The 12,115-nt window shown below is 40.2% G+C and overlaps 1 protein-coding gene across 3 annotated transcripts in view; it reads left to right on the plus strand.

Annotated features, from left to right (window-relative positions):
• Positions 1-3,894: 3,894 nt before the first annotated feature.
• COL15A1 (collagen type XV alpha 1 chain) overlaps positions 3,895-12,115 on the plus strand; it is a 109,785-nt gene continuing 101,564 nt past the window's right edge. The window contains exons 1-2 of one of the 3 annotated variants that reach the window (XM_068674657.1): positions 3,895-4,287; positions 4,437-4,519. In XM_068674657.1, coding sequence (XP_068530758.1) covers positions 4,277-4,287; positions 4,437-4,519 — 94 coding nt within the window. In that variant the 5' untranslated portion in view covers positions 3,895-4,276. The remainder of the gene's footprint in view (positions 4,288-4,436; positions 4,520-12,115) is intronic. The other 2 variants (XM_068674655.1, XM_068674656.1) reach the window with 2 other exon arrangements.

Here is a 12,115-nt window from a genome sequence, read left to right on the forward strand (position 1 = left end):
ACAGATCACATTTCCAGACTTCCCTGTCCTTTTATTTTCTAACTAGCATTCAGTGCTCCTCTTAGCTTTGCCCTCATTTTTTCCTAATTTCTCTGATTCCCCTCAAACCCATCCATGTGCCCAGCAGACCTGGTCTTATCCTTTCTGAAAATCACTTTCTAATGTAAGTATTAATGGGAGATCCCTTTCTTCCTAGGGTTTCTATTGCAAGCTTCAGGTCCCTGAATCGTTTTTGATTTCTTTACCAGCTAACGCCCACCGTGTGAAAGATTTTACTTTTTTTTTTTTTTTTCAATGCTTTTTATAAAACTGTGAGAGAGGGGTAGAGGAAGCAAAAATATTCATATTATGTGAAATGAAATGCTAAAGGACTAGAAAATGCCACAGTTCTTTGGCTCTGTAACATTAGTTTGAACCCGTTTCAGGGTATAATACAGACTTAAATTACATAAATGTCATCTCTTATTACTTCATATGTCCATATTAAAAACAGCATTCATAAAGTCTTTTTTATTTTTTTTTCCCAAAGGTGTCTTGTTTAAAACAGGAAAAATGCAGAAGAGTGAACTATTGAAGCAAATTGTTATGCTTATAAATCATAGTATCATCATAGACTTATAAAGGTTGGAAAAGACCTCCAAGATTATCTGGTCCAACCATCACTCTACTGCCAATATCACCCACTAAACCATGTCCCTAAGCATTACATTCAACCTTTCCTTAAACACCTCCAGGGATGGTGACCCCACCACCCCCCTGAGCAACCCGTTCCAATGCCTAACTACTCTTTCAGAGAAGAAAACAACCCCATCTACCGTCAGATCTAGATTAAAGCTGTCCAAATGAACCCTGCTAATTCCTGTCCCAGAACCCCTTCGCTCCTGTGAGATAAACCTTTCCCATGTATTACTGTTAGGCCTGGTGTCTTACAAAACCAGCCATTATCAAAGAACGCAAAGCCCTGCCTGTAGCACCAGTCATGTAGCCGAGCATTTATGGACTAGATCCTTCTACTCCGTCCCACATCATCACCCCAGAAAGGAAGGAGGGAAAATAACTTGCGCCCATACTCTTTCACCAACATCCCCAAGGCCTTGAAGTCTTTCTTCATTCCCCTCAGACTATGGAATGCAGCTTGCTCCCCACCTACCTGGAAGATCAGTAGTGGGTAGTCTGTCGAGTGCACCAGGTAAGGGAGTGTCCTGGTGATATCCTTGATTTGAGGCTCCAGGTAGACTGCAGACTTCCCTATGATGAGGGTCAACTCTGTATATCGGGCCCTCTGTTCCTCTCTGAAGGGAATCTCCTACTACAATTACCCTTCTTTCTTTCTTTTTGGAGGCAGTCTTGAGGCGTGGTGTTGACTGCCTCTTCCTACGTGACCTCATAGGCGGACCTTCCACCACATCCTCGCCTGCCTCTCCTTTAAGATCTAGGGCCTCACACCTGTTATGGAGGGGCACCTGGGGAAGGGAGGTAGGTACGGAGAAGATTGCCTGTGATGCTGAAGTAGGACTTGCTTCCAACCCTTTTCGTCTTTTTGGTCCCCTCCGTCTGCCTGACAGCGAAAGGGCAGGGGCTCCACCACCCGCAGGAGGGCATCCTCCTGGTGCCCTGGCATGCCAGGGAGTTAGTCCATGCAGGCAATCTCCTGCTCACAAGCCCTGATGCTCCTTAGTCTCTCCACCTCCTCCTTGAGCTCAGGCACTGTGGTGAGCAGACATTCCATCTGAGAACAGGCGGTCTCCCCGCTGCCCTCCCCCAGCAGTGGCAGGCTCAGGTGCTCCCTGCAGCCAGAGGCCTGAACAGCCACATCTCTGGGCAGGTCCTCTGTCTGGGTCACCACAACCTTTTTGGAGTGAGCTCTCTGCCTAGTGGACACCACGGTATGTGGGTGACCTTGCAGACTGCCAATACTCGGTGCAGAGCTCCCGTGCCCTGTCCCAGGCCTCCCCTGGTGAAACAAGGGTGCAAAATCCCCCCTGTAACTCGTGGTCGGGCACAGCGGCTGCAGATGCACCAGCCTCAAAGCAGCAGACTTCAGCTACATGCTACTATTTAGCGTGACATCATTTAAAGGAAGTAGTCAGGGGGATTGACAGCATCTTTTCAGGAAGCCAGGGCACAAGAAGTAAGATTTATGTATGAACAGTTAAAGGAGGGACAAAAGGGTGAGGAATATATAGTCAGTCCTTGTACAAGTTCTCTAGCCCTTGTACTACAGAATGATCACCGATGCAATTCCACAGATATATGCATTGCCTGACTAATCTAGTAATGGCAAGCAGTTACGTGACTGTTTGCTGTGCAGTTAGGTTTGCTGATGATGAGTTTTGGTTTTGTTGTTTTAATAAGAACAAGGGCAGATTGCAAAGAATTACAAAAGGATCTTCAAAGTGTAAGTCATGGGAAAATAAAATGGTAGATTAAATTCATTTCCACTATTTGTTATCAATTTATTGAAAGAGAGAAGACAAATCTTAATCACACAAAAATTACCTTTCAGGAGTAAATTGTTAGGCTTGTGAGAGTTCCATGAAAACACTGTCTCAACTGCAGTCAAGGAAGTATGGCAGTTATCAGGAAAAATATAAAAAAACATTGTTATGTCACTAGAGAAATCTTGAGATTATTTGTATTGTGCATTTATGCTCCATCTTCACCAAAGATCAAAAGTGATGTACTAGAAACAAAGAACCTCTAAGATTAAAAAGATGACTGGAGATATGGAATGATTGTAGAACAAGAAATGACCAAGTAAGTTCATACTCTTCAGTACAGAAAGAGACAAGTGAAAGAGGCATATGAAGGAAGTTTCTGAAATCACAACAAGCATGGAAAAAACAGAACTGATGGTGAAGAGGCAATCCTTACTCAATACAGAGACTGAAGGCATCAAAGAACATCAGCAGGACCCAAGTTCAAAGTAAACAAACAAACAAAAAAAAAACAACACTAGGGACTTCTTTATGAAAGTCATAACTGAGCAGTGGACCTCATTGCAGCAGCATATTAATACCAAACACTTACCTGTGTTCTGGCCCAAACAGAAATATTTTGTTCTCTTCTAGCTTGGTTCTTAACTCACTCTGGCTTTGGAGCATACTGCTTTTCTAGTACTAATCTTGCACAACAGTATTCTTATGATTCTTAAGTGTTGTGATATAGAGGCTAAAAGTGTGCAGCTAATAAATTTGTATTGCAGAGTCAGGAGGAAAAACAATATGCTTAACACAGAGATGGTCAGAAATATAAGAACACCCAGACGGACTAACTTAGTGAATAAGTAAGAACTGTAACAGAAGAATTGTAGGCATCCATTTCAAATGTTAAGGAATGCAATCAGTTGACAGAGCTGAGGAAGGTAAACAAAACTTCTGCCTGGAAAATAGAGATTTTTAATCGGCAGGAAAACTCCAGCTTAGATGAAGAGAGCTGGAAAGGGTACAGAAGGAAAGCACTTATGTCCTCATTCAAATGGCTCCTGCTGTGTTTAAAATACAAGACAAGTAGCAAAATTAAAATGGTATGGATACATACAAACATTGCTGTGCATGTTGGGAGCAAGGTATAGCTAGCAGACATAGAAGACCTGTTAATATTCTGTGATTCTTAAGAATACAAATGAACATTAGAAAGTCGAGAAATCTCGAAGTCCTACAGGAGTGGGTTAATAAACTACTTATATTCAGAAATTTAAGACTAATGGAATGCAGAGGTCAAGAACATGCTTTGCTTTGCTGTCTTTTATCCAGCAGTGTTAAAAATATGCAGCATTGGTCACACATCCACATTAAAGTATCCAGACAAAATTAACGGCACTTTCAGCAGCATTTCATGTAGACCATCTGCATGAACAGTGTCATACCTGTGGGAGAAGGAGTGGTGTTACTTCCTTTATCTATGCATTTTCTAAAATCAGAGAAAAAGCTATGCTGCTATCTGTCAGGGTAAACAGTAGTTTAAAGCAGGACTAGAGAATTACACCATTGGGATGATGTACAGCATCAAGGGCTGTCCACCAATAAATAAAGTAGGAACTTTTAGGCTGTGGACTGACAGGAAAATCTATGTGGAGTCAGATTTCAGAGCTGGAGCACTGAATTGCAGTGAGTCACACAGAGAGCCTGAGAGCTGCCTTTGTTCCACTTGTGTCTGAACGTTGGAGGAGAAACAGCAGGCTCCAGTTTTCATTAACTTCTTATTTTCAGAAGCATAAAACTCATGTTCACTGAACTTCTTCCCCACTTTACATCGTCCAACTGACTTTCAAAAAATGCTGTCATGGTAAGAACTCTCACTTCTAAATATCATTATTATCATTATTACCCATTATTACCCTTGTGCTTCTGTATTTTACTCTTTTTTCTTATTGTTCCCCCTGACATGTTTTCTTTCTTTTCTTTTTTTTTTTTTTTTTGGCACACCTGCTCCAGGCATGCCTGGTGGACCTGGGACTTACTTCTTCTTCTCTTAGGCTTGTCAATCCATTCTGGTTCAGCAGCTGAGATCATAGAAGGTAAGACTTCTCCAAATCACATCTATGAATTGAGAGTAAGGGTTAATTTTAAGATAAGCTTTCTCAATATAGAAAGACTCTACATTTCAGCTTTTCATTTTCTCTGCTGCTTTTTGTTCTTCATGTCATATAGGGAAGCTGCTGCAAGTTAAGAGCTTAAATTGCCATTCATTCTGGAAAAGAGAAAATAAATACATGGGTCTGCAGCTGTAAGGTAGCCTTTCATGACAGCTCTCTCAATATTGCTTCAGAGTGTAATAACCATCAGAAAGCACTTCAAAGTGGATAATAGTGGATATTCTTGGATGTATCAGGTGAGGAAAAGATAGCAGAAAGTAACTAGGATCGAGGTGTATGTCATTCTGGAGATAATGGGAATGTGCCAGGCACAGCGTGAGTGCAAAGACACAAATGTAATGCTTGTTAAGGTGCACAGAGATTTCTCCTGATAAGTGTCTGCACAAATTGTGATTTTCAGATCTCTTGAGTTAAATATTTGGTTTTATCAGCCTAGCCATTGTTGCTTTTCAGTCTTTCTGTAATTGCAGATCACATATTTTTTTCTTGTAACAGAGCAACTCTAGAAGGCATAGCCTTAAATTTCAGTTTAAGAGAGAGATTACTGGTTTAAAAGTCTGTGTGCAATTTTGCAAAGGTGAAAAATCTTCATATATTACTTTTCCACTATAGGTGATTCTTATATCAAAAACACTTTATTGCTTACATTCAGAGAGAAATAGGCTGTGAATTTGTTATGTAAATAACCACTAGACAACTATATGGTGGTAGCATTAGAACTAATTGAAGGGAAATAGATATTGTTCATGAAGAATTCAATAGCATTCAGATTGTGTGTTTGTTGTTGTTGTTGTTGTTTGTTTGTTTGTTTGTTTGTTTGTTGTTTTATCTGACACTGCCACAGAATAGATGGTATGTTTAAGAGCCAAAGCTCCAGCTAGTTCTCAGTAAATAAATGCTGCAAGTGCATATGGGAAATATGTACTCTTGTACTCTTGTATTACAGATAAGGTAAGAAGCTGTAACAAGCTCTTAGAAAGAGGAAAATCTTAATGTATGACTGAATAGTGCCAGAAATACAATATATTGCATAAACTATGGAGATAAAAATGTTGCATCACATGGTATGTTTTCCTTGAGCTGACGAATGATAGTACAGTGCGTGAAGTCTGGACTCGAGAGAACTGATGCTTATTTTTTTCCTGATGCTTGGTTTAAATGCTTTCATCTCCTGAAATCGGGTGTTGAGTGCTAGAAAGATAAATAAAACCTTTCTTTCTGGTGCTGTAACTATATGAAAGATATAAATACTCCTTGTCACTACCAAATAGTCAAGAGGTATATACTTCACAACTTATACTCTAACCACTGCAGAAATAACATCTATTTATTTTCCCATAGTTCCATTTAGTGATAGAGTGCACAGAAATAAATTCAGTAAAGATTAAAATGTTTGGAGGTACAAGGAGAGAAAACAACCTTCTGGTCTTCCAGCTTTTTGCTATTAAACTTGTGCTTTATCCAATATTAATTTTTGTCACTGTCTCCTTTAAGGTTGCTGCTTTCCAGGATTCTCCAGCCCACTGAATATTGCTGTGCTGCATTTTTGTTGGCTGACCTCTTCTATCTCTCTCTCTAATGAATCAATGGCTGAAAGGACAGCTGTTTAACTTATTAAAATTAAGATAGATATCTTCCATGAAATTTGTAGATAATGCTATGTGTTGTGACAGACTGAAAAAAAAAAAATAAATATGCATAATTTTAAAATTCTGTTGTATGTTCTGCAAATTGATGCAACTTGGTAATTATTTCATGGAAATTCTCAAAAAATACTTGGATCTTGCTGAGTGAAAACAAAGAAGAGTTCTGAAATCTCATTAGTTCCCATGAGTTAACATTCTGAATTTTGACTAATTTTGTTGGAAGATTTTAGTCCCTTTTCTTGCAGCTAGCATTGTATATCTCTCTCTTTTTCTTCTTTTTCACCCAGGTATAGTGTCATTTGAGCTACAGAGAGGTTTTGCAGTTTTTCTCATGTGTTCATGAAAACTGTGCAAGTGTAGTACCCCATTCTTCTTTTGTTTGTGTATGAGGCTTAAAGATACGTTGGTGACTCAATGAATAGTCTCATCATTTCTCCTTTGTTCAAAATGACAATTAAGCATGTATCTATCTGTTCATAAAAAAAGTAGTCTGTCTTAATCTATCTGGTATCACTGTGTGGTGCAAGTACTTAGCCTTTAATTATACCTGTCAATGTATCTTGATTTACCTTGATTACCCATGTCTGCTTTCTGTACATTGCTTTGGACCTTCAGACATGAATTAAGCTAGTGAATAGAAGGTGCTCAGAATACAGTTCTGAACATAGAATCACAGAACGGCTAGGTTTGGAAGGGACCTCTGAAGATCATCTAGTCCAACCTCCATGCAAAGTGGGATCATGTAGAGCACATTGTGCAGGATGACATCCAGATGGATTTTGAATATCTCCAGAGAAGGAGACTCCACAGCCTGTCTGGGAAAACTGTTACAGTGCTCTGTCACCCTCACAGTAAAGAAATGCCCTCTCATATTCTGGTGGAACTTCCTGTGCTTCAGTTTGTGCCCATTGCCTCTTGTCCTGTTGCTGGGCACAACTGAAAAGAGACCATCTCCATCCTCTCGGCACCCTCCCCTCAGATATCTATACACATTGATGAGGTCTCCCCTCAGTCTTCTCTTCTCCAAGCTAAACAGGCCCAGTTCTTTCAGCCTGTCCTTGTATGACAGGTGCTCTTGTCCTCTCATCATCTTCATAGCCCTCATCTGAACTCGCTCCAGCAGTTCTATGTCCCTCTTGTACTGGGGAGCCCAGAACTGGCCACAATACTCCAGGTGTAGCCTGCTGTCCACCAGGATGCCCAGGTCTCTCTCTGCAGAGCTGCTCTCCAGCAGGTCAGCCCCCAGACGGTACTGGTGCTTCACATGTTAGATTGTGAACAGAACTAAAGTTATAAAATCTGAATTCTAACCCTGCTGAAGTTTGAATGATAGGGTCCTCCCCATGACTTGCTCTAGGCTCTTGCAGTATTCATATTTACTCTTCCAGGCTGTCTGTGAAGATATCAGTGCTGCTCAGTTCTTTTCATTCAAATCAGTGCAAGCCTTTTTTGTAAAATAAATAAGACAAATTGCTTAGATGTATGCATTTCTACAGTTTGTATTACATTTATTGTCTCTAAAAGAAGCTTTACAAATTTCTAACTGACAACTTTTGGTTTTATTTTTAGCCAAGCTGAATTACACTTCGTTGCCTTAAATAATATGCTCAACAATAGTTTACATAAAGTAAATATTTGTCTCTTTCCTTGGCTCTCTGTACATGGAATGGCTGTCATTAAGCTGTTGACATAAACTTTGCACTTTTGAACTGCTGAGTTTAATGGAGGAACACTGAATTATTGACTTCCATTGGCTGTTAATCAACTGGGATGATTCATACAAGCAGCTGGTTTGCGTTTGTTTCCAGGATGAACTGACACAACGAGTGTAAATTAGTATGTATATAGTTAAAGTATGTGTATATATTTAAAAGCTTGTTTCTATCAAGTGATTACTATATGTGCTTTGCATTGTGTTACATGTGTAAAATCACACTGACTTATGCAGTGACAGTGTATTCTTTTCTAAGAAGGAGCACGGTTACTGTAATTCTGTTCTGTATGGAGCACAGTGTTTTGTAAAGATAATTTAGTTGACACTACACTCTTGTTCCTGACTAAGCATTTGGGCATCATTGCACTTGAATTTAAACTGAAGAAGACACTGAATATTTTTCAGAGACATCTACAGGCTGTTAATATCTGTTGTGCATGTTCTTAATGCAGAACTGAAGTTGATTTCATAGTCATTAAAAAACCTTTCCATGCAGAACATAGCTAATATACTGTAGAAAATCAGTTTGCTCATCTGGGTCATCTCTATGACCAGTAGAGCAAATTTGATTTAGTAAATTTGTTCCATTTTGTCACTTTTCTAAATGGATTAGTTCTCAGTACAATACCTTCTACATGTTAATTCTCCAGGACAATAAACTCTATGTTTGCGAAGCTATTCTACCAGGCAGCAGAAGATATTTTGGTCTTTCTTGAGGCCTCTGAAGGGAAAAATAGCTAGTGGGGATATAGTGTTGTAATGGCTATCTTCATTTCCTCTCTGGAGGCATCCTGGTAAAACAGGAAGCCTGCAGTAAGCAGTAGTTTCCATGATCTAAATAGAATCTAACATTTCATTTGCCAATAAATGGTGTTTGAAAGACTTCTTCTGCTGAGAAAGTACTGCTTCTAGTACTTGCTAACAAGCATCACTTCAATTAAAGATCTTTTAACTGCAATTTGTTTCTTATACACTAAAGACAATGCCCAATCCTGATGATCTTGTGTTGTGTATTAGTCTCTTCCTGCTCGACTTGGGAGGAGATAGGTTTGTTTCAAATCTTTGGGTTGGAGGGCAAGACAATACAAGTTTTCCAGGATTTCAACAAGGTTAAACTTTTACTGATAATTTCCAGAGGAGTTATTAGATGTTTGGCAAAATCACATATGTTCCAAATAAAGAAATAGAGATGGAGAGAGAGAGAGAGAGAGAGAAAGATCACCACCCGTGGATCCTGCATTGACTTGTCCTCTTCAGGTTCCCAGGTGGTGGGTACACACACAGATGCTCTAGCATTGTGATTTTTAAAGCTTAGTCCTTGTCTCTTTGGGCATTTTTTGGAGTCCTACGCAGCCCTTTCTCGGACATGCACGTTTCATATTAGGGGATGTTTGAGAAATGAGTCTAGGATAGTTCTTGGTGTCCATAGTGCCCTTCTACCCCGTCGCCCCTCCTGATAACCACTAATCTAGGCTAAAATTCATTTCAGTTGATCCCTGTGATACTGCTCTCTTCTGAATGCTTGGTCCTGTTCAATATCTCTGTGGTGGATGGGGGAGACCTTAAATCTTTCTGTCATGATATATGCAAGTTCTACCAGTGAAATCCAAGGCTTGTGCTTCCATCTGCACGTACATGAAAAGCAAACTTCAGTGTGCAGATAGCATGTAATATCTTCCTGATGCTACTCCTCCAGATCTTATCCCTCTTTGTTTGATGGATCCTCAGAAAAGTGTCAGTAAAAGGACAAAAAAAGTTGCTAGTTCACCAGATATCTGTTGCTCTAGTCCAATGGGGAATGCTGTTTCCTAACAGGTAAACTTATAACATCCTGGTAAGGGAAAAAAAAAAAGGGAAGGGAAGGGAAGGGAAGGGAAGGGAAGGGAAGGGAAGGGAAGGGAAGGGAAGGGAAGGGAAGGGAAGGGAAGGGAAGGGAAGGGAAGGGAAGGGAAGGGAAGGGAAGGGAAGGGAAGGGAAGGGAAGGGAAGGGAAGGGAAGGGAAGGGAAGGGAAGGGAAGGGAAGGGAAGGGAAGGGAAGGGAAGAATGTAGAAAATTTACAAATTTGAGTTGGATGGTAAGAGGTGGAAAGCCAGAGAGAGGTTTGCACAAGCTTACATTTTTCCTCTATCTTCTATGTGTCCTAGAATGCTGTCTTGCCTATTATCCTATCATCTTCATGAAGTAAAGGAGAAAACATGGATAAGTCTAACCATCATGAGCTTCATGAAGGGTTAATGAGGAGGCCAGAGTAGTTATCATAGTAAGCATCATGGCAATATAAATGGATTCCATTATCAAACTCTAAAAAATGAAGAGGAAGTAAGGATCAGCAATTTGGGAATGCCAGGAGAAAGGCAATGTAACCATGTTTCCTGCCTGAATGTAAAGCTGTAGAGTTAGTGCTGGTTTGGGTAAAAGTATAACAGGCCCTTAGGTTAAAATTTTGGGGACCCCTTTCTGCTTTTCATGTTGTCATTCTAACTTTGGTATTCAGGCATCATAAGACATTTCATATCTAGTATTTTAATGTCCTTGGCAGAATTTACAGGAGGACCTCTAGTTTGTGAGCTTTCCCAGTCATGTGTGGGATCAAGGATGAGGGGGAGAAAAAAGTCTTGATCCTGGATGTACATGAGATTTGGGTTAGGTATATTGTGTCTGAATTCAGACTACCTGATAAGCTTGTGTTTGGATCTTTGCTTTGGTAGAATGTTAGTTGGCACTGTCACGTTAAAGGGTGTAGCAGATTAACTGTTATGGGTCCGGTCGGATTCAGGGTACTGAACTATCACAATCACAGATTCACCAATAACGGATTAACCGTTAGGGGTCTGGTCGGATTCAGAGCACTGAATTACCACGGTCACAGATTCACCAATAACGTATACCACCCTTACTCTAGTCGTGTTTAATGAGAACTATCACAGCTAGGAACAATGCAATCAAGTGCAATTTATTACAGCAACAGGCACACAGGTTCTTTGGATTGCCAGCAATAGTTACTGTCTGCAAAAACAAGCTAGCATGCATGAAATCACAGGTGACACAGGTGCACAGCCTGGAAATTAATGCGTTAAAAGGCACAAAGACTCTATAGAGATTTCTAAGTTTCCGTGGAGACACACAGTATAACCAAGTGTTCAAAACTCACTCAAAGGCGTCCCAATGGGGGGGAAGAGAGGCTCAGCCTGTCAACTGATCCCAGGAGTCATGATGTCTTCGGGATGGTGTATTCCCTGGGGATGGTCCTAACGATGGTATCTTCCCTAACATCCCCTCTCTCTTAGGCCAATTTATATTATTTTGTATCTTTTAGGTGGAGCTTGAGTGACTCTAGTCAAGCATATCTTAGTTATGATTGGTGAAAAGTTTTCCCATCTCTGTTTAAAGTAATAGGCTCCGAGAAATTCAGAGCGCGTGCTCAGTGAGGGGTGGTCGTACCTTGGAGGCAGGTAGCTTTTGGGATGGAGTGTGTTTTGGTGTGATAATGATCCTGGTTACTTTGGGCAATTGCACCACAAGCACAAGCTTGAAAAGATGCATAGACACGAGGACTTAACTTGCCAACAGAGTTAAAAGCTGTATTCCCTTTAACTAGTATCCATATACGTGCTCCCAAGATTCACTTAATTAAGATAAATTCAAAGGGTAATATGAGTTCTTTTTTCTCCCCTTGAGACAATACCTTTATTTCCTCTGTATACTAAGTTACTTATTGCACTATTCATGCCTGGGATATTCAAAGGGTTCCAGAAAACTTACTTCTTATTGCAACATGTATTTTCCAAGTCAAGTGCTTGCTTTGAAGTTTGCCTGTCCCTTTGGCTGTGGTTTCTTCCTCTTTCCTTTTCTGTGAGATGTGGATTGATTTTTTTGTTTGCTTTTGTTTTTGAAGTGGTTTTTCACATTTGACCAAAATTATGCAGTGGCATTGCCTGTTCAAGCAGCGTGCCTTTGCTAGAAAGACACTGAATTGTACTATTTGGTAAAATCTGACTGGTTTGTTTTAGACGTCATTAATGTTATCTATTTAAGAGAGGGTGTCTATTTCTAGCTCACCAAACAATCTAGTCTCATTTGGCCAACACACACAGTTGCCACCAGTTTAGAAACAAAAGTTAGTCATTGATTTTGTCTGTGGTGGATTCTATCCACAC

Source organism: Anas acuta, chromosome 2 (genome assembly GCF_963932015.1).
Source record: "Anas acuta chromosome 2, bAnaAcu1.1, whole genome shotgun sequence".
Classification (NCBI taxonomy): domain Eukaryota; kingdom Metazoa; phylum Chordata; class Aves; order Anseriformes; family Anatidae; genus Anas; species Anas acuta.